The 27258-nt window shown below is 42.1% G+C and overlaps 1 protein-coding gene across 1 annotated transcript; it reads right to left on the minus strand.

The window, feature by feature from the left end:
• Nucleotides 1-9572: 9572 nt before the first annotated feature.
• msx2b (muscle segment homeobox 2b) lies at nucleotides 9573-14030 on the minus strand. Its single transcript, XM_034684413.1, has 2 exons — nucleotides 13481-14030; nucleotides 9573-10896 (listed from the first exon to the last, which is right to left on the minus strand). The coding sequence occupies exons 1-2, from the start codon at nucleotides 13848-13850 to the stop codon at nucleotides 10433-10435; spliced, it is 834 nt and encodes a 277-aa protein (XP_034540304.1). The 5' UTR covers nucleotides 13851-14030; the 3' UTR covers nucleotides 9573-10432.
• Nucleotides 14031-27258: the final 13228 nt, after the last annotated feature.

Here is a 27258-nt window from a genome sequence, read left to right on the forward strand (position 1 = left end):
TCCTCATACTACAAATCCTTTATTCCTACGCTGAATCTGTAAACACAGATTTACTCAGTGTTGTTTTCGAGTCTAATCCCTCTTTGTTTGTCTCCTCATGTTTCCCTCTGATGTAAACATGTGGTTCTATCTGACTGTTATTCGTCTTCGTCAGCCTTCATGTTGTTCTTTTATTTGCTGTCGGCTCTGCTGTTGAACTATATGTCAACGTTAATCCCCCGTATGCCCGACACATGCCGTGTTTTCTCATTATTTCAGTAAGAATATATCAGACTCTTGAAGCTGTGTGCGGCTCTCTGACGATGTGACCTATATGCGATCTGATCAGGAAACACCGCACACATGTTTACGAGCTCTAATTATGAGGGACTCTCCGTCCTTTTAAGAGGCTGTGAACATTTGTCCTCTTTGTGTTTCTTTGTTGTCATGATGACCAGAAGTGGAGTAATGTCCTGCCTCGCTCTATAAAAGCCGTAACCGCTTCACCACAGCCAGCTCAGAGTTTTATGTGAGGACATTCAGTGCGATATGATCAAACCTAGAAATCAGCGTTACTCTCTGGACTTCCTCTCTGTTACGCTCGCTGTAGGATCGATGGTGTGAGAGGCTTCGGTGGTCTCAGATCACATCTGCATTAATTCATGACGTCAAAGCTGAAATCGACGTCTGTCACCAGCCGCCGCGAGGTTTGACTTCAAAATAGCTGAGGGATGAAGCGTGACTGTGAACGCGGCGTGTTCAAACGTTTTATAAGTGCTCATTCTTCCTGCTTTGAAACGCCATCAGAGTGTCTGACTGTCCTCCGTGATAACACTGTGAAAGAAGTGATTCTGAGGAAAACAAGAGAGGCCATTTTTTAAAACTAATCACGAGTGTGTGAGTGAGTGTATTTGTTTTACTCATGAAACTAAGCCTTGGTCAACTCCAACATGAATATTCTGTGTGGTGCAATCTGTCAGAATTCCTTCTCCACATAAACACAAACCAATACTTAAAAATAATAACCTCTGTTTATAAAGAACGAAGCGTACAAAGTGATTCGCAAACAAACAAGAAATACTGAAGTGTAGACAGATTTACTCAGTTATAAAAGCCTTTTCAAGAAATAATGTTTTAAGAAGAGATTTAAAAATAGAGACAGATGTAGTTTGCTGGATTTCAGCTGGTAATTCATTCCAGAGCAACCGGATTGACAAAGCCAGAAAGCCCGTAGTCTTCATTGGCTTCTCTCTCTTTACATCTCCCTCTATCCCTCTCTCCAACTTGGTCTAAAAAGATGTCTGTCTGGTCCTGCTGGAGGTTACTTTAAGTCTTCCTGTCCCATTAAAGTTACTAACCATAGACCTTTCTGGAGTCCCTGAGCTCCCTTGTCTCGTAGGTTCCTCTGGATCTCTGCCATAGATTCGTCTTTTGGGTCTGTCATTCATCCTTTCTGTTCTTCTTTCTTTCTTTCCTTTAATTCTGTCCTTACTTTGTATTCTTTCTTTCTCTTTTTCCTTTTTTATTCCTTCTGAATTTCTTTCTCTCTTTCTTTCCTTCTTTCCTTTTTCCTTTCTTTCTTTCTCCACTTCTCTCTCTTCTTCTGTCTTCCTCTTTAAATTTCATAAATTTTTCCTGCCATTCTTTTCTTCTTTCTTTCTCTCTTTGTTCTTTCCATGTTTCTTCATCCTTTGTCTCCTTTTCTTATCCCGTCCTTTCCGTCTGTCATTCCTTCACCATTTATTCTCCTCTTTTTCTTTCTTCTGGTCTCCCTCTCTTTTCTCTTTTCTTAGACCTTTCTGGAGTCCCTGAGCTCCCTTGTCTCGTAGGTTCCTCTGGATCTCTGCTGCTGTGGACGTGCCAGACTCCAGCTGCTACAACTACTACTATCCGTCTCCCCACTATCATCTCTCTCTCTCTTCATCTCCCTCTATCCCTCTCTCCAACACGGTCTCAGCAGATGTGTGTCTAACATGAGTCTGGTCCTGCTGGAGGTTTCTGCCTGTTAAAGGAAGTTTGTCCTTGCCACTGTAACTTGCTAAATGCTGCAAAGTGCTCTGCTCATGGTGGATTAAGATGAGATCAGACTGAGTCCTGTCTGTAAGATGGGACTGGATCTGATCCGGTCTTGATGTTGGGTCTTTGCTGATAATAGAACATAGAGGACAGTCTAGACCTGCGCCGTTTGGAAAGAGTCTGAGGATAACGTTTGTTGTGATTTGGCCCAAATGAACACAACAAACTAAAATAACTTAATCCAACCATTTAAAAGAGTTAAACCTGTTCTGGGAAAAGAAGAAAGGTAAGGAGGAAAAAGTAAGACACCACTCCTCATCATGTGCTGCTCAGTGTGAGAGAGAAAGCCTCAGCCCTCTCTGCCACTCTAAATCACCTCCTCCTATCTGAGCACTGATAGAGCTCAGGTGCACAGCAGGCAGAGGGAGGAGAGACCAGAGAGACAGAGAGAGAGAGACTTGAGAAACTTAGAGAAATTCAAGACATTTTCAGCAGCTCTGCCCTTGAAACTTCCCAAAGTTTCTACTCATACGTCACTCACAGTGTGAAGTCTTCCCTGTCAGACAAGGGGGTGGTGTGTGTGAGTGTCTGAGAGTGTGTGTGAGTGTGTGTGGAGGGGAGGTTGTTGGTCTTGGAATGCCGGACGTGACATCAAAGCCGCTGTATGTTTACAACAACAGAGACTTATGCTATGATGACACTCTTTGCGTTTATGTCAATGCAACACATGAAGACATCTTAAAAGTCGTTGTGTTGCGTTGCGATGCGTTGCGATGTGTTGCATTGCGTTGCGTTGCGTTGCGATGCCTTGCCTTGCGATGCGTTGCGATGCGTTGCGTTGCGATGCGATGCGTTGCGATGAGATGCGTTGCGATGCGATGCGTTGTGATGCGATGCGTTGCGATGCATTGGGATGCGATGCGTTGCGATGCCTTGCCTTGCCTTGCCTTGCCTTGCCTTGACTTGCCTTGCCTTCCTTCCCTTGCCCTGCCCTGCCCTGCCCTGCCCTGCCCTGCCCTGCCCTGCCCTGCCCTGCCCTTCCTTGTCTTGCCTTGCCTTGCCTTGCGATGCGATGACTTGCCTTGCCTTGGGATGCATTGCATTGCCTTGCCTTGCCTTGCCCTGCCTTCCTTCCCTTGCCCTGCCCTCCCCTGCCCTCCCCTGCCCTGCCCTGCCTTGCCTTGCCTTGCGATGCGATGCGATGCCTTGCCTTGCGATGCATTGCCTTGCCTTGCCTTGCCTTGCTTTGCATTGCCTTGCCTTGCCTTGCCTTGCGATGCGATGCCTTGCCTTGCCTCGCCTTGCCTTGCGATGCGTTGCCTTGCCTTGCCTTGCCTTGCCTTGCCTTGCCTTGCGATGCGATGCCTTGCCTTGCCTCGCCTTGCCTTGCGATGCGTTGCCTTGCCTTGCCTTGCCTTGCCTTGCCTTGCCTTGCCTTGCCTTGCAATGCGTTGCGTTGCACCAGTGGCATGAAGGAAATGTCTTCACCCCTGCCGGCTCTCTTACAGTGAATTTTTCTAAACATCTTCTCTTGTGTTCTCACATCTTCTCACCCTGACTTTATGCTTATATGTCAAATAGTCAGGTAAAGTTAGGAGTCACTGTTTTGAAAGTTTCTCAGAGTTTTGTTTATGAGGACGTCAGTTAAAGAGAGAGGACTTGTGTTATTTTACACAATAGAATTATTCCCAATAGATGATAAACTCTGCAGGTAAACATGCCTCTTGTTTCATTTGCACTGTTTTTTATGTCTGGCATCTTTCTCAGAGACTTTGATCCTCCTCCTCTTCTATTGGTCTGCTCCGTGCAATCTCCCTACATCTCCTATCATGTGGCTCTCTAGAGATAACACTAAAACCACACATCTACCGCACACACACACACACACACACACACACACACACACACACACACACACACACACACACACACACACACACACGCCTTGTCTCTGGGTGGTTCTACCCTCAGCTTCATTATCAGTAAACAGAGGAAAAGGAGAACAGAACTGCTGCTGCAGAGCTAATATCTATTCTGTGAAACAGAGAGATGTCTCCTGGCTGGTGTGAATAAACTGAATGGCACACATTAGCATCCTCCATCATTCATCCAGATCAAACCGGCTTTATCAGATGTAGACAAACAACTATGGATACATGTGTGTGTATCACTTGGTTTATTAACTTTATTTCCCTTGTCTTCTTTTTTTATCGCTCCTCTCTCCCTCACTAAAAATTAATAATGATCATTTCCATCAATCCAAGACCAAACTACTGAACCATTAAGGGTTTTTATTTTGCCTCTGACTGTCTGCATTGATCTTAAATTAAAGCAAGATAAGAATACTCTAAATATAATTACTTAATTGTGCAGTGAAACATGTTTCCGTCCAGTATCTGAAAAACTCAGACCACCCTAACTGTCATGCTGCTTCTCAGAATAACAAACACACACAGAGTGATGAGTTCAGTTTTCCCATCATGCTCTACCATCAAACAGCCACTAGAGGAGGTAAAAAGACAAGCTCATGCCTGGTTGACACAGACTGGGCTCAGTCACATGTTTATCTTTAAGTATCACACTCAACCACAAACATCCTGAATCACTGTCAGATGAACAGCAGCTAAAAATGACACAAACAGATCTGCGGTGCGAGTGAGAACTCTCCAAAATAAGACGGAGGATTTATTGAGCCCTCCACCGCTGAAACACAACACCCCCTCCAGTAAGTAGCACAAACTGGATGTTTCACAAGTGGCTCCGAGGCCACTCCTGCCAATCTGCACTTCATTAGGGCTGATTGCTCGTCTGTGTGAGCGACTCTCTTCGCATGCCAGTCCTCTCGGCCCGTCTGCCTTGTTTTGATTAAAGGGGAACCTTGTAAATAAGCTGCTGCCCACAAACGATTTCCTTATTGCATCAAAGTCACACGGAAGTTGTAAGCCGGTTTTATAATGGCAACAAAGCAAACCTTTTTAGAGACTCCACTCAGCCCTCAGTCGAGTGAAAATGAGCCTTCATCTGAAAAGGTTTGAGTTTGATTCAGATGTAATGATCGCTGGTTGTTAACAGTCAGTTTAATGAGGCAGAGAAAACATGATGCTGATGAGAAGAACAAGAGGAACAGATGTTTAATGTCACCTTACATGTTGTGAGCGTACGCAAGCTAATATGACAGAAAACTGAAGTCTGGTGCATTATGTTTAAATTAGATATATAGAACTGTTGCTGCTAGATGCTGTCTTAATGCATCCATCACAATGCAACAATTAACACATTATTATATTTAAATCATGTGCAATATTACCCCCTTTATTACCTGCACACTGCAGTAAAGCTGCAGCTGCATCCTCCTGCTTTCTGCTGCATGATAGAAAATAACGCCACGCTTTAACCCTGGTGTTATGTTCATTTCTGGCATGTTTAATTATCCAAAAGTGTCAGAACACAAAAAACATTTTTTAATCTCATTATTAACTCCATTACTAACCATTTCAATTAACATTTAGTGCAGTGGTCTTCTTTACCTCTCATAGATCATGAGCTCATGAGGATAATTCACTTGTTTTTCATAAAAAGAATTCATGTTAAAACTCTTTTTAATGTACATTAGACCTACAAATAAATGCAATAGTTTTACATGACATAGATGTTTGTTTACTTATTTATTTGTATTATTATTTGTTTTATGAAGTGAAGCCCAGATAGTTTGAAGGGCATATGTTGCCTAAATGAGCAGCAACCTCTGAATACCTCTAGCCTTTCATCCACTGTGACATTAGGGCCTGGGTTATGGAGTAGTGGAAGTTGCTCTACCCACAATCCCCCAAAAACAATTTGTATTTGACCCTTCTGACCCCTTTTAGCCTACATTTTGACTGCAGGGTCAAATTGACCTGAACAGTATATATGTAATATAAACATCCAGGGGGGTTGCAAATACGTGAAATGAACCATTTTTATTGTATATGTTGATAACACTAATTAGGCCAAGAGGAAGAAGTTTCATACCGAAAAAATACCTTTAACACATTTTTATTTTTATTTTTTGAACTCTAAAATGGGTCAATTTGACCCGCAACATAACAAGAGGGTTGAAGAACGCACTTTGTGTCGCACAGTTAGGATTTCACTGAGGTACTCTGAGTCTGAGCTCACATCTACACACTGAGGATAGAGGTAAAGCTCATCAGACTGATGTCAGCAGGTACAGGATGAGATTTTATTAATACCTATGCCATTATCGATCCAGTTCTTGATTGAGTCCCTTATAAAATCTTGTGTCTTTTGCACAGCCTGCATGCTTTGTGTTAATGTTAACACAGGATAGGACACGTGTGAGACGGGGAAGCACTCATTGACCGGTGTTTTGGTTTAAAGAGTGACCCTGTTAACTGGTACATGTTATAAACAAGACTGATTATACACACTGAACTACTATTTCTAAACTCCAAAACTATGAAATTCAGTGACTTATTCTATCACAAAATAATGCACATAATGCTTAGAGTAAAATCAAAATCATTTTCATACACAGTACAAAAGGTATTTTCAATTCAAGAGTCGATATGATTTTAGAGGTGTTTATACATTTAGCTATAAAAAGGTATTAAATTGTGGAATGATGCCGGTATAAATTAAAAAAACTTCTCTCATTTTTGATTTTCTAAAAAACAATTTACAAAGCAGATTTTGAAGATTATAAGTGTTCATCATTTATCTGTTTCTGTTTTGTTTTGTTAAACTTTTGAAGCTGTTAGCTTAATTATATAGAAAATGTAGGCCAGGCTTCAATATTAGCATTATGCTTCTGCCAATGCCTTTTCAGTCATCACTTCATACATTACTGCTGCTTTGTTGAAAGTGATGACTGAATAAATATAACAACTACTACTACTACCTTCACCTGAATGCATCTTTGGTTGTCATCATTAAAACAGTTAGTAAAAGCTCTCCTAAGAATGTCTTTAAGTTTTCATTAATGAGATAATTCATGAATATATTTCGTCATTATATTGAAAAAATAAACTTGGATGCATTCAAGACGACTTTTTCAACCAACAGCTGTCGTAAAAAAAACAACCACTGATGCATTCGGCTGAAAGTCACCAGATAACAGGGTCACTTTTTTAATCAAAACACCGGCATCTAAAACGTCAAACACATGGCCTTCCTGATTATTTAACGCTGTGTTGTGGTGATTTAAATTTTCAGCATTTTTCTGGTGTTTCTCCTGATGCTTGAAATCACACAATCATGACGTCACACTGTTAGCGTCATTTTGCATAAAATAAGTCACACTCTGGACTGGCTTCTGTCTCACAATGATTACGTCCTCGAAGTCATCGGTTGTCCACGCTGACTTCCTCCAGCGATGTTTGACGTCATTGTTTTGTTTACACTTTTGAAGCTGTTAGCTTAATTATATAGAAAATGTAGGCTAGGCTTCAATATTAGCATTATGCTTCTGCCAATGCCTTTTCAGTCATCACTTCATACGTTACTGCTGCTTTGTTGAAAGTGATGACTGAATAAATATAACTACTACTACCTTCACCTGAATGCATCTTTGGTTGTCATCATTAAAACAGTTAGTAAAAGCTCTCCTAAGAATGTCTTTAAGTTTTCATTAATGAGATAATTCATGAATATATTTTGTCATTATATTGAAAAAATAAACTTGGATGCATTCAAGACGACTTTTTCAACCAACAGCTGTCGTAAAAAAACAACCACCGATGCATTCGGCTGAAAGTCACCAGATAACAGGGTCACTTTTTTTACCAAAACACCGGCATCTAAAACGTCAAACACATGGCACTCCTGATTATTTAATGCTGTGTTGTGATTTAAATTTTCAGCATTTTTCTGGTGTTTCTCCTGATGCTTGAAATCACACAATCATGACGTCACACTGTTAGCGTCATTTTACATAAAAATAAGTCACACTCTGGACTGGCTTCTGTCTCACAATGATTACATCCTCGAAGTCATCGGTTGTCCACGCTGACTTCCTCCAGCGATGTTTGACGTCATTGTTTTGTTTACACTTTTGAAGCTGTTAGCTTAATTATATAGAAAATGTAGGCTAGGCTTCAATATTACCATTATGCTTCTGCCAATGCCTTTTCAGTCCTCACTTCATACATTACTGCTGCTTTGTTGAAAGTGATGACTGAATAAATATAACAACTACTCCTACCTTCACCTGAATGCATCTTTGGTTGTCATCATTAAAACAGTTCGTAAAAGCTCTCCTAAGAATGTCTTTAAGTTTTCATTAATGAGATAATTCATGAATATATTTTGTCGTTATATTGAAAAAATAAACTCGGATGCATTCAAGACGACTTTTTCAACCAACAGCTGTCATAAAAAACAACCACTGATGCATTCGGCTGAAAGTCACCAGATAACAGGGTCACTTTTTTAACCAAAACACCGGCATCTAAAACATCAAACACATGGCACTCCTGATTATTTAACGCTGTGTTGTGATTTAAATTTTCAGCATTTTTCTGGTGTTTCTCCTGATGCTTGAAATCACACAATCATGACGTCACACTGTTAGCGTCATTTTGCATAAAATAAGTCACACTCTGGACTGGCTTCTGTCTCACAATGATTACGTCCTCGAAGTCATCGGTTGTCCACGCTGACTTCCTCCAGCGATGTTTGACGTCATTGTTTTGTAAGACATGCAGAACTAAGTGGAAGGCATTGATAAGGGTATTGTTAAGCATTAAGGCAAATGATGGGACTTGAACTAGTTGGAACCGGTTCTCCATTCTTATCCCTGGAAGGAAACCATATTACACAAGTTTTCAGAGCTCTATTTCAGAGTGTGGGAATCACCACAGACCGGTGGATGAAGCTAAATGGAAGAAGTTAGCTATAGCACTAGATACATGAGTGGCGGGTGAGTCAAGACTGTGGGAGGCTCGTCCTCAGATTGGCATGTTGTGACCACCCAAATGTCTTCCCATCATGAGAATGTGTATGAAACAGAGAAAGCAACAAAACTGGAACTGGAAAGGAAAATGTTGTTGCATTAACTTGGAATTCCTGGATCCCTTAAAAGTGGAAAACAACAGAATTGGAAAGATGCTTTAAAAGTGTGATTAGCTCTGATTAACTTGACATTCGGTGATTAATGATGATTTAAATAACCCTGACAGCCCTGAAAGAGTCTCCACTCACCCATCCTCACAGGTAGAGTTCTCATGCCACCGTCCTCTAACTTCAAGTAAATGATTACCAGAGAGACAACAAACTGTTCAAACCCAAACTCTATAAAAGTGTATTCCAGTCTAAAAAAAGAAGTCTGGGCGGTGCGGTGCATGATGGGTGAGTTATAACGGGAACTATCTGTGAAGTCGGGTAATTTATGGGTATCATTTATGGTTTGTCAAACATTGCCTTGAAGTGACCGCTGTCTGATGGGAAACACAGACACGCATTACACCACACAAACACACACACATGCAAACACATCGGCAAAAGGGAAGAATGCATCCCAGCTGCTCTCATGATGCAAAATGCTCCAAATATGATGGAAGTAAACATCGCTGCAGGAGTTTATTTTTGGAATTAAAAGTTATTTATTCAAAAGGAAAACAAACGTCATTTAATAACAAGGGGTGGGAAAAATATCTCTATATAAACTGCATAGAACAGAGCAGGCCCTTTCAAAGGGACGTCAGGAAAGAACAATATAAATACACCTTTGGTCAGAACTGTAGTACCAAACTCTCATAAATACACAACATGAGGCATCTTTACATTTCAGAGAGGAGAATAAATATGTGTCATAAATGTGTCGTAGGTGATGACAATGATTTTTTATTGCTATAAGAGATAAAATATGAAAACAAATGATGTTGTGTTTAATTGTAATTCTGACTCTGTCTGTTTTAAGATGCACAAACTAAGTTTAAGGCACACACTTGTCGGATCTTTAGACTGCTTCAGTGATATGTTTCATTTGGCCTGAGTTTCTGAAACACTCTACGTCCACACAAGCGTCTTCAAACTGAGGCTCAACACAAGGCACTGTAGATAGAGAAGGCTTAAGTGAAAAGTTGTATCGTTGTGCACAGTGCAAGTCCCCCCCTGCCCCTAATCCTCCAACACCCCCTCACCCCCCAGCCTCCAGCCTAATTATTGCAGAAGTAAACAGTCTAAACAGCTGGACAGTGACGCCCCTCCTCTTAAAGACGGGTCATGTAAACAGGCAGTCCAAAGGGGCACTCTCTCTGTTTTTACCCTCACTGATGGAGAGAATAGATTGTCACTATTTTAAGTTGAAGTGCTCATAAAGTGGATTCAAACACTCCCTGTGCAGCAGAGATCTAATAAACATTTAAATATGTCAGTCAGTCTGTAGCGTCCATTATTTGGGAATCCTTGATTCACTGAAAGTCCCATATCTCCATGTTTATGATAAGTGGTACATGCTGTAGCCCAGAGGAGCAGCATACAGTCCCAGAGGTGAGATGGGCAGCATGGGTCTGTGGTGGTGGTGGTGTTGATGGTACGCAGAGTAAGACTGTCCGTATAGAGTCATGGCGCCCAGCGTCAGAGGTAACGTAAACCCGGGGTGTAAACCTCCAGCAGCAGCTGCCGCCACCGCCGCCGTCTTGGCGTCTGCGGCCATCTTGAGTTTCTCCAGCTCGGCCTCCTGCAGCCTCTTGGCTTTTGCGCGGCGGTTCTGGAACCAGATCTTGACCTGGGTCTCCGTCAGGGTCAGGGAGGAGGAGAACTCGGCGCGCTCGGCGATGGACAGGTACTGCTTCTGCCTGAACTTCCGCTCCAGGGCGAGGAGCTGGGACGTGCTGAAGGGGGTGCGAGGCTTTCGGTTGGTCTTGTGTTTTCTCAGAGGACAGGCGGGACTGATGTGACCTGGGGAGAGACGCAGGGGAGGAGATCAGGATTAGATTATGGACTGGTTTGAAATGTTGAGGATTGAGAGCAGTGGCGGAGCCAGGGGGTGACCAGGGGTGGCCATGGACACCTCTGGAAACTGATTGGCCACCCTGAAGTTCTTAAACATGATTGGCCATTTGCCATTTCAGAGGCATTACTTATATTGAAATCAGTTATTGTGTTGTTGTGTTTCAAGCTGCAGAGACAGTAGTTTCTTTGCATTTGAATATTATGTTTGTTGATGCTTTGATTTTGTACAATCATCTTCATTTTGAGTCCTTAAAGAGTTCAGCAGATTTAAATGTTGACACTCTGTCGAGTTACATTATTAATCTTAACATTAGAAATCTACAAATTTGTAACATTTGTTAAATTATTCTATGAAAAGAAGTTAAAGTAGATGTGATGATTGGAGGTAACCCTGCTAGGTTTGGGGTAAGCCCCTAATGTTTTCCACGCCTGGCCCACCCCTTAACAGTCAGCGCCCCAGTTTGGCCACCCAGGTCAAAACTGTCTGGCTCCGCCACTGATTGAGAGCCCTGGTTAGGAAGTGATTGGCTTTGTTTTCATGCGAGGCCTCAGTTAAATTAACATGAAGTCATTATGGAAATCAAGACACTCTGAGGTGCTGGATTTTAGGAAGTGGGTGACTGATGCTCATTATTTTTGGTTATTCAGATTTCTGCACAGCTTCCTGGATTTGTTCCATTTTTATAAATTGATCTGTCAAACAGGAACCATGGTTACAGCACGGCTTGCAAAGACTTAAAAAACCCATAAACAGGAAATCTTGTCTAAATAAATGCGTAAACAATGTTTGGCATTCCAGTCCAAACAGCAACTCTAATGAACCCTCTACATCAGGCATGTCCAAAGTACGGCCCGGGGGCCAATCGCGGCCCAAGCTCCATTTATTTATGGCCCAAAGCTTGCATCTTATATTGTGTTATTTGTAGCACAGAAATGAATCACATTCTGAATCATCTGTACAAAGTCAATCCAGAAACATCTCTGTAAAACGGACAATTTGAATGAATTGGAAGGTAAGAAAGGCAAAATGTTTTAATATAGACAGCTGGCTTAAAGATTATTTGGAACTGATCTCTATGGAGCAAGCAGCATCAGCACTTGTAGATCCAGGCAGTGGCCACAGAGGTCTTTGAATTTTATTTTATCAGTGATGGATAAAAGACCTTGATCGCTCCTATTGATACTTGACTTGAGTTTTAAACCCCATGAATTTTTGAATGAACATGAATGTATACATTTTATGTATTTATTAATTAATTTTCTATCTCTTTATCTGCACACTGAACAATATTTACGCTCCACCCCTTGCTCCCATGTCTTGTCCTGTTGTAGGTTATCACGTTTATTTGTTTGTTTCTTTAGACCTTGTCCAGTCACAGTTGTGTTGCTGTATTATAATTTTGTGTAATAAAAATAAATAAATAAATAAATAAAATAAAATCCAGAAACATCTCAAAAAGCTTCATATGGACTACTTTTAAAAATTCAAAGCTCTGGGAATGCTGTTAAGACGACAATAAAGAAGAAACACAAGAACTCTTAAAGTTGACAGGTTTTCAAAATTAATGTTTTTATAATGATTTGAAATTTTTTTTTATGAACACTAAAAGTTCAGAAGACACAGGACAACATCAAAATTATGAAATGGTGCAGAAAAGGCAAAATTTGATGCATACAAATTGTTCAGAATGCAGGAAAGGAATGATTTAGTTCTTAAATTGTTGTCTGCTGGTCAGAAAAGTCTTAAAAACAACATGAAAAAGAAGTGTGATGAAATCCAGATCGTGATCCTGCAATAGGAAAATAATGATACAATATTTTTCCCACATTGCCTGACCCGAATGAAAAACATACAGATTAATTCTTCCTCCAGAAGAAGATAAAGTTTGATCATGTTTAAGTGGCTTGTTGAGAACAGAGGACTTAGTTACTGATTTATTGAGAATAAATGTAAAATAATTGTTATTAAAGGCACAATGAGGAGTTTTTCACCAGCTGAGAAACAGACTGAAACCAACACCGATGCCTCTTTAGGACCTTCAAAAGCAAAGAAAACCACAAACAAAAACACTGATACCTTCTCTGTTGTCATGTTTAATGCCTTAAACCACTCAGAGGGGGTAGGTGTCAGACCACATGATTGACATTTGGCTTCAGAAACACCATTTTCTGCTGTTTCCATGGCAAATAATCACATTGAGTGATACATCTGGCTGTTAAAACACAGCAGGATGAGATTTTTGTTGAAAATTCTACTTTTGCATGTACAGAACAAGAGATAAGAGGTATCATTTTGTCCACAAAGGGGCGCCAAAATTGATATAAATCAAAAGTTCCTCACAGCAGCTTTAAATATTTCATATATAGCTTTTAGGATTCCTAAGTCTCAGTAGGAGCCACTGGCCCTGAGGTAATCTGACAACATCAAATGTGGCCCTCTTTGAAAAGAGTTTGGACACCCCTGTTCTACATAGTGGACTCCAGAGCAGAGGAAAGAGGCTCTCTGAGGTCCAGTGAATCAGGGACTTACGGGTCTGCTGTGAGAACGCGCTGCTGGTGACCCAGGACGCGCACTCCTCGGACTCAGAGGTCTCGGATTTAACTGGAGACGAAGGCGCAGCGTTTGGACTCCTCACGCTCCCATCTGGAGGACTGGACCTCTCCCTGCACAGATACAAGGAACTCAGACCCAGAGGGGACACCGACACCTCAGCTGAGCACCGCCTGGACTCTCCCTCAGTCTTCCTCCCGGACATGAGCGCCTCCACGCTGAAGGGGTGATGCCGACGCACCGCCGGAGACGTCTCCTTCCTCTCCTCCTTCTCCTCCTCCGCGCGGGTACAGTCCTCCTCGGACGAGCTGCAGCCCAGCAGGTCGTTCATAGTCTCAGGAGAGGTCATCCTTCCTCCAGGTCTGACCCCCTTAAATAAAAACACACAGAGTCCAGGGAGCAGACAGGAGGGCAGCCAGGTGAGACCGGCTGCAGCGCGAGAGATGTTCTGTATCTGTCATGTAGTCTGTGGGAGTAAGTCCACGCAGCACGTCACCACGGCTCCACTCCGACCAATCACTGCCTCCCAAAGTGTGTGCGGGTGACACTGTGCTGCCTTCAGGGACATCCGGAAACGGGAGCTGCTTGTAATGTCTTGAGGAGGGCAACATAACAAATAAAAAATCCTCTTTTATTATTATTTATTTTATTAATTATATTAGAACAATCATCAAAACCATCCAATAAACAGAATGAAGAAACATTAAAATATCAGAAATATTATAATCATCTTACTAAGAGAAGAAGAAGAAGAAGAAGAAGAAGAAGAAGAAGAAGAAGAAGAAGGAGGAGAAGGAGAAGAAGAAGAAGGAGAAGAAGAAGAAGAAGAAGAAGAAGGAGGAGAAGAAGGAGGAGAAGAAGAAGGAGGAGAAGGAGAAGAAGAAGGAGGAGAAGAAGGAGGAGGAGGAGGAGGAGAAGAAGGAGGAGGAGGAGAAGAAGAAGGAGAAGAAGAAGAAGAAGGAGAAGGAGGAGAAGAAGGAGGAGAAGAAGAAGGAGGAGAAGGAGAAGAAGAAGGAGGAGAAGAAGAAGGAGAAGAAGAAGAAGAAGGAGGAGAAGAAGGAGAAGAAGGAGGAGAAGAAGAAGGAGAAGAAGAAGAAGAAGGAGGAGAAGAAGGAGAAGAAGAAGGAGAAGAAGAAGAAGGAGGAGAAGAAGAAGAAGAAGGAGGAGAAGAAGAAGAAGGAGGAGAAGAAGAAGAAGGAGAAGAAGAAGAAGGAGGAGGAGAAGAAGAAGAAGAAGGAGAAGAAGAAGGAGGAGAAGAAGAAGGAGGAGAAGGAGAAGAAGAAGGAGGAGAAGAAGAAGGAGAAGAAGAAGAAGAAGAAGGAGGAGAAGAAGGAGGAGGAGAAGAAGAAGGAGAAGAAGAAGAAGAAGAAGAAGGAGAAGGAGGAGAAGAAGGAGAAGAAGAAGGAGGAGAAGGAGAAGAAGAAGGAGGAGAAGAAGAAGGAGAAGAACGAGGAGAAGAAGAAGAAGGAGGAGAAGGAGGAGGAGGAGAAAAAGAAGAAGAAGAAGAAGGAGGAGAAGAAGAAGGAGCAGAAGAAGGAGGAGAAGAAGAAGCAGGAGAAGGAGAAGAAGAAGGAGGAGAAGGAGGAGGAGAAGAAGGAGGAGAAGAAGAAGGAGGAGAAGAAGAAGAAGGAGAAGGAGGAGAAGAAGGAGGAGAAGAAGAAGGAGGAGAAGAAGAAGAAGAAGAAGGAGGAGGAGGAGGAGAAGGAGGAGAAGAAGGAGGAGAAGAAGAAGAAGAAGAAGAAGAAGAAGAAGAAGAAGAAGAAGAAGAAGAAGAAGAAGAAGAAGGAGGAGAAGGAGGAGAAGGAGGAGAAGAAGAAGAAGAAGAAGAAGAAGAAGCTTTATTTATATAGCACTTTTCAAAACAGGGTGAGGAAGACTAAAAGTTAAAGTTTAAGAGGAAAATGATAATAATAAAACTGCAGGGCCTGACAAAAAGATCAACACTTCTTTGAAAACCTGTGAACGTCACTTGTTCTCCCGCTCCCTCTTTGCTTTAATAAGTGGATTAAGTAGAAAAGCCTTAATAAATAAAAGCTCTGCCGCAGTATTATCACATGTTAAGCTTCGGTAATGGATAAGCTCTAATGCTAACCTCATGAGACTGCATGTGTAAACAAAGGGCCCCATGCGGATAATTATGGAGAATTATACCCAGGATGAAATAATGTTTATCATGTAATCCCCTCTCTTTTTTATCTTTCCCCTCATTTGTTTGCTCTCCCTTTTATTGGGACTTTCCGTCGTCACTGACAATGTTGCTCTGTGCTGCGTTCGCCCGGCGCTTCATGACGACTACAGAGAGAGAAAAGGACTTCACTAAATCACAGATTTCTTTTAGTTTTGAAACCCTCAGCGAGGTCCGGCTGGTGTCTGACCAGACGAGACATCTGCATTTCGTCTCGTTTGTCTTCCTGTCCTATGATTCTGCACACATTACACATGAAGTTGCTCATTGTGACCCTCGTGAAGCGTCTCTTTGTGAATTTTCTGAGAACAATTTCATGTAATGTCAGATGAAAGTGCCTGACTCCTGATGATGATTTCACACTTGTTCCAGCAGCTTATGTGAAGAAGCAGCTCTTTGATGGCGGCTGAGATACGTCCAGCTGAAAAGATGTTTCACATATTTCAAGATTGTTTTTCCCATAGCTATGCTTGTTTAAGGGCTTTCTTATCTGGCCCCTAATTTCTCTCATTAAACAGCCGTGACATTGTGCATTGGAGATGTTCTGTCAGTGGATGATAATTGATTGCTTTTTTATTTTATTACAAGCCCTGATCCACACTCATAATCTGCTAATTTAGCAGTTAGAGATGTAGAGTAAATCTCGGTCTGATAAATTAACAACTGATTATGGGATTTTTTTGTTTTCATGAATCCTTCTAATAATAAAATGTTATCTGATGACAACAACTGAGACAAGTTGTTTCATTTAAATGTGCACAAGCCTACGCAAAGTCACTGTAGCCGCCATGATGAGGCATAAACACTCAGCTGCAACAAGCTGACAAGAGGAAAAATGGCGTCACGTGTGTGGTTGGTTTTAACTGTTTCAGAGGGGAAACATGTGAAGCAAGTGTTTCTAGAGGAGGAAAAGAGGCCTCAGGTTTTAAAGGTGACATATTATGCAAAATCGACTTTTAATGGTTCTCTACCTGAAATATGTGTCCCTGGCATGTCTACAAACCCCCTGAAAATGAAAAAAATCCAGCTTAGGAGGGAGGCATGCTAGTTGTAGGCTGCCTTAAAGGTGACATATCATGCAAAATTGACTTTTTAATGGTTCTTTACCTGAAATATGTGTCACTGTCTACAAACCCCCCGAGAATGAAAAAAATCCATTCTGCCCCTGTTCTGATTTCTCCACCTTTCTGTAAATGTGTGTGAAACGAGCCATTTCAGACTTCAGTGTTTTTGTTACGTAACAACAATATCCGGTCTGTCACAGAGTCAGAGCTCGGAGCTTGTTCAGCCCATAGACTGTATAAAATACAACTCAACCCCTCCTCTGTTTTTCATTCCGTGCACAAATGTGTGCTAACAAGGAGCTTAGGAGGGAGGCATGCTAGTTGTAGGCTGTCTTAATAAACACAAAGGTCGGTTTTACTCCCCACGTCTGCAGATTTGAAGATCTAGTGGATGATTTTTATTTATCATGGATAAGTGCTAGCGCTAGTTAGCATAGCCACATAGCTACATGTTCATAGCTGTGTACCAAGACACACGTCGACATACTGACAAATAAAACAACAAGAAACACTAAATCTGTGACCAATCCTTCATAAAAGGTCCTGCTGCCTTTCTGGCAGAGGTCGGTTTTACTCCCCACGTCTGCAGATTTGAAGATCTAGTGGATGATTGTTATTTATCATGGATAAGTGCTAGCGCTAGTTAGCATAGCTACATAGCTACATGTTCGTAGCTGTGTACCAAGACACACGTCTACATACTGATAAATAAAACAACAAGAAACACTAAATCTATGACCAATCGTTCAGAAAGGTCCTGCTGCAGGCGCCTCTCCGTCAGGATCAGATTCAGAGGGTTGAAGTAACGCGATCTCTGAGCAGCCGTGTATATTCAGCCAACATGTAAACATTAGATCAACGTGCTGGAGAGCCGAGGCACATCCACTTCCTGAGGGGGCGTGGTCAGAGAGAAAACAGACTGTTCTGAGGAGGACTGAAGAAGAGGGTTCTTCAGGCAGACCAAAATCTGATTTCAAAGTGTTTTTTTGAGCATAAACTTTAAAGACATGTTTTGGGGACCTCTTAGACCAATATATATTGATGAAAAAAGCGTGATATGTCCCCTTTAATAAACACAAAGGTCGGTTTTACTCCCCACGTCTGCAGATTTGAAGATCTAGTGGATGATATTTTTTATCACGGAAAAGTGCTAGCGCTAGTTAGCATAGCCACAAAGCTACATGTTGGTAGCTAAACTCGTAATCATAATATCTTTGAAACACAGCAGTTTCAAAGATATTAAGATTACGAGTTTTGCATAATAAGAGTCACAGCTGACTTGATTGACAGGCGGGAACACTGTAGCTGTTAGCGAGGAGGCTCAAAGCCCGCCTCTTTACCACTCACTAGCTCCACAGAAGTTAGGTTGAGTTCAGGGTTTTCAATATGGCAACTGCCGACGATCAGCTTCAAAACAGGGCTCCAGAAACACATGGGTGACATCACAGATACTACGTCCATTTATTATACAGTCTGTTGAGCCGACTCATGGCATACTTGAAACAGTATGCAGATTAACCCCTACTTTACAGATGCATCCCTACCTGCTCCTCACAGTCTGATTGACAACATCAGTATCATCAACATATAGGCTGTTTTTGAAACGGCCCGCTACATACTGCGTTTGGATTTAGTATGTAGTATGACTGCTCTGTTGGATCTGTTCTGCAGGATACTGGGCTGGACGTAACCAGATTTCTGGTTTCCTAAAGCTGAAGTAAACAACGGACAAGCTGATAGAGAAACTGCTTCTTTAGCATCACTTAGCGCTGTGCATAATGGGAAGCAGTACGCAAAGGAGAAATTGTACCAAATCAGTACGACATCCAGAGAGTTTTGGCATACTGCAGATTTTGCTCTTGTTCACATGCTACATACTGAATTTTGGCTGAATCAGTATGTACTGCTAGTATAGTAGGCGGCTTCGAAAACAGACATAGACTTCTGATGTTAGTCCGGTGAGCATGCTCAGTTTGATCTACTAGTGGCTTGATAAAGACTGAAACATGAAAAAGACTTTACTGCATGCACATGGGAGCTTCGGCTTGTTTAAAAAAACATGTAAATGACGCTGAAAGAGTCAGACTTGTTCTTTGTTTTTTGGTGTGATTTCAGTTAGATTTAGTAAGAGAGTAGAATATTAAGACATGTGCATATTTGCTCACTAAATCATAGCCTTTCTCCCCCTTAAGTGTGCCTGAACTGCATGTTTTAAAATACAAAAATATCTGTAATCTTATGAGTGTTCCTGTTATACTGGTTAAAATAATCTTTATGTCCTGATGGTAATCAATACATAATGTGTTCTTAAAAAAGAGGTAAAAAGAGCCTCTATCTACAGCCGGAGTAAACCTGGGAAAACAACAACCAATCCCTGCCATCAGGAGCCAAATTATGGAACCAATCAAATCCTGTCCTGCCGTTCTGCCCGCCTCCTGCAAAGCATACATTTCATGTTTGTTTGTGTTTTTAACTTTCACTATGAGAATGTTTTGGTGTTTTCTTACCGCTGAGTGAGACATGAGTTGACGTAGTGCAAAGGGTTAGGGTTAGGTTTAGGGCGGTCAGCGGCGACCGTGCATGTGAGCGGGGAAGAACTCTAAGGGGAGAGAGGGAGAGGTTAGACGGAGTCCTGAGGAAATGCTACATTCAAATTCATGCTAGTTTTCCATGGCTACCAACCCTAGCTTTAAATCCATATCCTGCATTCCCAAGTTAAATAAGGGGAAGCGAGTCCAGGCTTGTGCAGCAACATTACTTAGATTAAAGATCCCTTGAGATTATTTAAGTTGAAACTCAAAGACAATTCTCTCTCACTTTAAGACATCAGACTGAAATAAAGACATTCACATGTACAGCAGGTTTTGTCTCAACAGTATCCTCTTTGAATAAAAGAGGCTGTAACTCCTCAGAGGTTCGATTTATACACAGTGAGTGTATTCTTCATATTTACGTATGCAGCCAGCAGGCCTGAGTCTCCTGTCTATGAGAGGCTGTGGAATAGTTCCCAGGAGGCTGCTGCTGCTGCTGCTGCTGCTGCCGCCGCCGCCTTATTAAAGCGGGGTTATTTCACAGACAATCAGAGGGTTGTGAAGGCGCCAGTGAGCGGCCAGATGAAAGGAGCGACTCCTCAGGGGAGAAACTGTTGCCTTTTTTTTTTTGTAGCTCTGTTTAGGATCCCCACCTCCATGCGCCACCTCTCCCTCCCCCTCTCTCTCCCTCTCTCTCTCTGGCTGTGCCCGCTCGCCCGCAGGCAGCTTGTCAGTCATTATTCACACAACCCGTTCTTGGCTGAGTGTCAGTGGCATGTTTCCTCTCTCTGTCTTTTTTTTATGCTGGTTATGTTTGGTACCTTTATCTATCATATCAGGTTCTTCTCTTCTTTCATCAATTTATAACTCCACATGACCTTTTAGCTCACTGTCCTTCCTTCTTTTCCCTCCACTCTTTACTCCTCAGATCTTTTATTGAGGGCGTCAGTTTCAGGTTTGTGTGTCCGATGTTAAATAAACAGGTGACAAGAAAGAGGCAGTGTTCCCATCAGTGATCGTCATAAAAGAGAAGCTAGCCTGAAGTGCTGATTTATCTTTCCCCTTGTTGCCAATTGCAGATCTTCTAATCGCAGCAGCTCCTGGCACTCGCGTACAGTAATCGTCTTATTTTGTAATATAACCCACCGGGCATCAGAACGAGCCAAAGCCTGTTCTAACAACAAATCTATAAACTGTCACGACAACCCAACTTATATCCAAGATGTTATCTCAGAGGGATCTCAGAAACACAGATACAGACATGCATCTTCAATATAAAGTTGTTTTAAACATGCAATGCAATACAATGTGACCGCAGCTTCATGCAAACATGCATCCATTAAAGAAAAGGAGGAATAAAGGAAGGAAGGAAGGAAGGAAGGAGGAGGAGGGGTATAAATGAGAGGGGTGCTCTCATGGGTGTAGCAAAATTACCCACACATCCCACTTCCTTTTTTCCGTAATATCATTTAAGCCTGATAATAGCGAAAGCAATTTGTCTGAGCATGTTTGTGCATGTGAACCGCGTGTGTGTATGCGTGTGTGTGTGTGAGAGAGAGAGAGAGACAGGGAGAGAGGAGCAGCAGAAGCCTCTGGTTGTGTGCGTCGGGCACACCTCAGAGCATTGTAATTACAGCAGCAGCTTTGAAGTGGTGGAATGTTTGGTGGGGATAATCAGCAGCCTGTGCTGCACTCACACACTATTTACATTCCCATTAAAGTGCTCATTCACACCATCAGAGCTGTAAATTCTACCATCCGCACCGATACTTACCGGGGACGGGGTTGGAGATGGAGCTTGTAAAAATGTAGAATATGATGGGTTACATTGTGTTTGTGCAGCTGAGTCACAGTCCAGTCTTCAGAGTCCTCAGAGGAAGTTTTCTTAAAGTTTGAATCTTTATTATTCAAGGTTTTACTTCTGATCTCTTCCTTGATTTAATACAAACGGCAACCTCAGGCCACAAGAATTGAAGCCAATGGAAAAGGACATGTTAGCTTTTACGACTTTGCTGGCCAGAAGGCTGATATTGCTGAATTGGAAGTCCTCTGCCCCACCTACCCATTCGAGCTGGATTAAGAGTGTACTTTATTTTCCTAAACTTGAAAACATTAGGCTGACCCTGAGTGGCAAGGCTCACATCTTTAAAAAAAAACTGGGACCCTGTCTTATCTCATGTTGAGAGCTCAGCTTTCTGTGTGTCTTTAGACTGAGCATCACCATGGTGTGTCTAACTGTGTTTAGATTATTGCTTTCATCAGTTTATCTTTATTATACTTGCTTTCTGTCTTATGTTTTCCATTATTGAAGTTCTAATTAGTTAATCCAGAGGGAGAATGTGTCGGGGTGGGGGGTTGTTTGTTGTTTTGTGTTTCTTTGTTCCAAAAAAAAAAAAGGAAAATGTACCAACCTCTAATTTTGGATGTGACTGTTTTTCTATGTGAAAATCAATAAAAAAAGTAAAAAAAAAAAAAACTGCAGTTCATTGAGGATCCACTAGAGGCTGGCCCCAGAAGTACAGGAAACCACACCAATTCAAGGAAGCCGATCTTCACAGCAGAAATAAACATGTTTACAGCCTGGTTCAAAAGACGAGTGTAGTCTGGATAGCTCATGTCTGGATCGGCACACACTGTACGGGGGTGAATTATTTCATCACGCAGCAATATCGAAGATATTAAGATTACAAGTCTTCCAATGAGATGCACAGCTGACTTGATTGACAGGCAGGAACACTGTAGCTGTTGGCTAGGAGGCTCAAACTCCGACTCTTTACGTCACACTAGCTCAATAGAAGTTATGTTGAGTTCAGCATTTCCAATATGGCTCCCGCCAACGATCTGCCTCAAAACAGCTCTTCAGAAACAGATGGGTGACGTCACGGACACTACATATTTATACAGTCTGTGATTTAATACCATCCCAAAACTCACCTACTGTGCCTTTATTCCACTTTAGGCAACAGGAGAGTGTTGTGCGAGTTCACATTCAAAATGAAGCAGCTCAAAGTTTAGTTCACACGTTTTTGAGCTCATTCACCCTCATTACTTCTCCTGTTTTCCAGCTGCATCAACCTACTCCTACATCAGACTTCCACTAGATCTGTGTCCGGTACATCTCTGATCCGCTGAGAGCAGGACCGCCGGACAGCTGGAGTCATGTGACCGAGGCTTTCCCGCGGTAATCACTGAATCAAGGATTCTCCTCCTCCTCCTCCTCTCCTCATCCATGTTGTCTTTCTGGTCCTCTGAAAACCTCTGACCTGTTGACTCCAGGCCTGGCTCCGCTCATCATGACTTTGGTTTGTTGTTGTACTTAAGTGAAATAGGATCTGGTGATAACACAGAGTGTTTTATTCTGAAAATTAACCGGATGTTTTCATTTTGTTTTGGTGAAACGTGACTTCCTGTCAGATTGATGCGTCGTGCTCCAGCATCCTGCAAAAATAGAAGTCTTGTATATCTGATCCGGAGGGCTCCGACCTGCCGGATCAGAGACAGAGGTGGAACGCAACAGAGCGGATCCAGTGGAAGTTAACACATTGACTAGAATAGAAACCTATCAGATCTGGTAGAATTTGTCCGTTACTCAGTTGGGCCTCCTGTGCATCACTACTGGCTTGCAAATTCAAAACAGTACAGTAAGTAAACACGGGTAGTCTGCTCACAGAAACAAACAAGATCAAGCTTTTACTTCAAAAAGCTTATCAGACTTGTTCCTTAACTACTTTACCCCTGGGACATATTCAAGTCCATGTAGTACATGCATGCATGGGGGCTGTAAATCTGACTTAGACTGTCATAAAACAAAGTGCTTGACACCTCTCAGCGCCTCTCAGAGCATGAAAGGTCTCCAGAGTGAACTACGCCCACGGACCCGTTAATGGGTTTCAAAATGTTTATCAGTTCACCCCACCCAGTATATCAGCACGTTTAACGAACACACTCTTTTAACCAATGACGCACAACATAGCATGAGAACATCAGTGGTAGTATGTGTTCTTTAGGTAATAGCTCTCTAATTGAATGCGCATGACAGTTCCTTTCTGGCTCTTCAAAACAGGAAGTAACTTTGAAAACATGTGATGGCTTCAGGGCCTGTCAGATGAGGTTAATCAGTTTAATTATATCACAATGAATGTTCTAATGTTAGTAAACAGTGTCCTTTAAAAGTGTGTGGGATCAAATATAAAGCAATCAAGTTAAGGCTCAGTGTTTAAGAGAATTAACTTGGCTTTACGCCCTGTGATAGGTTGGAGACCTGTCCAGGGTGTACCCTGCCTTCCACCCGAAACCAGCTGGGATAAGGTCCAGCACCCCCTGACCCCTAACGGGATAAGCGGTCAAGACAATGGATGGAACTTCACTTTACAGTCATATTAATTCTTCAAATATGTTGAAGAAAAATTGTACTAACTCTTTTAAAGTCAGCTGAAACTTGAGCACAGACTACACTCTTTACTAAAACTGGCTTCTGGCTTTAAAATAATGATAAGTAAATACATCATTTCAGGGCGCCATTGGCCTAGCGGTTTAAGTGCGCGCCCCATATACAGAGGCTCGTCGCAGAGGTCCCAGGTTCGACCCCCAGCCTCTAACATTTGTTGCATGTCTTCCCTCGCTCTGTACCCCCAACATTTCCTGTCAATTTCCATTCAATTCAATTTGCTTTATTGGCATGAACAAAGACATGTTGTTGCCAAAGCACATAAGATTCATATACATTCATTACATATATATTCTAGGGGTGAGGCCGGCTAAGGATTAGCTTAGTCAAATCTGATTCATCAGATTTTGCCCATAGTGGATGAATAGTGGACTGTTTGTTGTTTTTCCTTATTGACCCAAAGTCTGCATGATGGTGACCGCATGACAATATTACACATAACCCTTTACAATTAAGAGACTCATAGCTTAAAGTAAAAGGGACAACAGAATATTATAAGTATAAAACTTAGATTTTTTAAATCTATATTGCAAAAACAACGAGGTGATGAAGGAGAGAAAACTCAAATAAGGCCACCATCCGTTAAACATGGAACAACGCTCCACTATAGAATAAAGAATCAGGAGATATTTAAACAGTGTTCACACAGCAGAGAGCAGCACTGCAGAGGGTAGTTTGTCCAACTTAAGACTAAACATGTTTATAATGTTCAAAATCAAACCTGAACCAGCTAAAGGGTTTTTAAATCTCTTAACAGAACCTTTTAAAACAGTCTTTCATCTCGTCTTTGTCCGCTTGAGTCTTTTCAAACTGTACGTGAGGAAAACCATCGTGTGTACGGGCAGAAGTGCGCTCCTGTCTTTGTTGACTGTAAATCCTGTCTTTGAGAATATCCTCTCTGATGGTGTGGAGGTGGATGGGATGCTGTGGATTGTTTTTGAGGCTTCAGACAGCTTTGGGTATCCCTCCTCGTTCTTTTGGCCCCGTACAGTTTTTGTGTGGTCCGGTAATCCTTGATCTCACAGCTCTCTTCATGAAGCTGCTCCTCATCTTCATCACTAGTTTTAGGATCAACTGAAGTTTTATTTCCTGACATTTTGAGCTGCCATGAACGTAGAAAGATTTAAAGGCCAGCTGAGGTCTGCTCCACAGGTCCCCCCTAAATGGGAGAGTCCACCTTTAATTACCAGGGGAGATTTAATTACCACTTTAAGGAGATTTAACACTTCAAGATCTGTTCTCAGAATTACATTAAATAAGTTTATATTTATATCAAAATAGGATATATGAGACACTATTTTCACAGGAAACAGGAAAACAATGTAAAATTAGACATTGAGCACCCCCATGGTTTGAATGGAATGATCCACGTTTCACATGCAAATATTCGACTATGAGATTTGCAGTCGACTAAGGCTCGTTAGAACGAATCGTCCAATATTCAACTATTTGAGGTCACCCCTAATATATTCATAACATATTTTATACACATTAATGAATGATGGTGTCACCCATACAGCATATCTCACTTGATGCGGTATGCTCATAAAACCTTCACCTAAAATCTGATATTATGGGATGGTGCGTCCCTCAGGCTGTGACAGGCAGACACATATTTAGCAGCCAGAGGAGCTGCTGACCCTTCCCCCAGGAGAACTGACAGTTTCTCCTCTGGGGTTAATGTTGGGAAGGTTGTTACTACTTAAGTATTTTCCCTGTAGTGGGAATCTCTTAGTAAAGAGAACTTGCTGCAGTGGAGGTGGAAGTGCATCTCTGTCTCTATGTCCCCTGTAGAGCAGTGAGCACATAGACGCTCCTCTCTAGGCAGCCATGTCTGCCTGTGTCTCCCTGTCTCTACAGCCAGCTGGTGGTCACTCAGCCTGTATTTGGTCAGGAGAAGTCTTTGTTTTGTATCTCTGACACTGTACAGATTTTCAGATAATTTATAATCACGGTTTAGGGTCAAATAACAAATCATGCTACTTTTTCATTTCCTGTCTCTCTCCAGCTTTCCTATCCAAAACAGTCAAAAAATACTCACAAATATAACTTAAAAAAAAGAAAATACATCAGTTCTGCTAAGTATAATATATCTGTCAGAACTATCCAGACATGAAACATAAAAATGGACATCTTAAAAGAACTATAGCTCTACAAACTGAAGTCACATACTTCTCAGTTAGACAAGCAACTCGCCAAACCAGTGGGACATGTTGTAAATAACTGACTGACACATCCACACTCAATGTAATCACATTGTTTTCACACAGATTAAAATGATCTTAGAGCTGTCACCCCCCCCCCCCCTTCCCTCTCTCTCTCTCTCTCTCTCTCTCTCTCTCTCTCTCTCTCTCTCTCTCTCTCTCTCTCTCTCTCTCTCTCCCTCTCCCTCTCTCTCTCTCTCTCTCCCTGAGCCTCCCAGGCCCTCGGAGCCTCCGCCTGTAATGCACCTAAATGACTACCTTGAATGCTACAATGGCGCCAGGGCCAATTAGCTGTTAACACTGGAGACAGATCTATTCAGAAGCCGGAGAATGAGGCCTCCTGTAACGTGAAAGATTGATGCCCACTTTGCTAATGACAAGAGAAGGAGGCAATCTGTTGCTTGACTCAGCCCTGGGCTATGTTACAGGATAGTCAGCTGATTACTGTGAACCTGCAGGAGGAGGAGGAGGGGGAGGAGGGGGGTGCTGAGAAAACTGGAGATACAGTAAAAGCCACTGTAGGGGGTATAAACTCCTGTACACACGCACGTCTGTATAAGAGCATGTTGGAAGAAGTATAAGGCAATATGATTACATACGTGAGATAACTGATGTTTGACAACCATAAAGCTACTGACGTGGCTATCTCTTCATAATATGGGTTTCATAAAAACATCATGAATGCAGTGCTTAAAGTGACGTTTATGATGAGTCGGTCATTGCATGTTAACAGAAAGTCTTCGTAGCCACTGTTGCAGAGTGCTTCCCCATTGTGGAATAATGTTTGGTCCACTTAAAGGTCCTAAATAACGAAAAACTGTAAAAAACCTAGCATCCCTGTATATTTAGAAGTAAAAAGTGCCTCTGTGATGTTTCCTTTAGGGGTGGGAATTGCTCGAGTCAGCATCCATTCCTCTGTAGTCTTCAGTAAAACCTCTTCCATGTGAGCTCCGCTGTAAGTCGCGTACATCGTGGTCGTTTATAACAAGTAGGAGCATTCCCCTCTCGTTTAAAAGGAGCAGTATCTATCACGTAGGACTCCAATGCATGTTAAGTCTCCATCTTTCCTCTAGTCTCAGCCAGTCTCAGAGCTGCAGCAGCTTGTTCTCTTTTTTGTTTTAGCGCATTTCTAGCTCCTTTTCACCGCTGTCTAACAGGCCGCTGTCTTCTTCTTCTGCGGTCAATGAAGTGCTGTCCATGTTCCCCTCATTCATGCCGTTAGCGTCACTGTGTGGAGTCATTAAGTAGTGACGCAGTGAGTCAAATTAACAGGGAAATCTAGCGCAGTATTAAATTAAAATATCGATATTAAGCCCCCTTCATATT

Source organism: Notolabrus celidotus, chromosome 5 (genome assembly GCF_009762535.1).
Source record: "Notolabrus celidotus isolate fNotCel1 chromosome 5, fNotCel1.pri, whole genome shotgun sequence".
In the NCBI taxonomy this organism is placed as follows: Eukaryota; Metazoa; Chordata; class Actinopteri; order Labriformes; family Labridae; genus Notolabrus; species Notolabrus celidotus.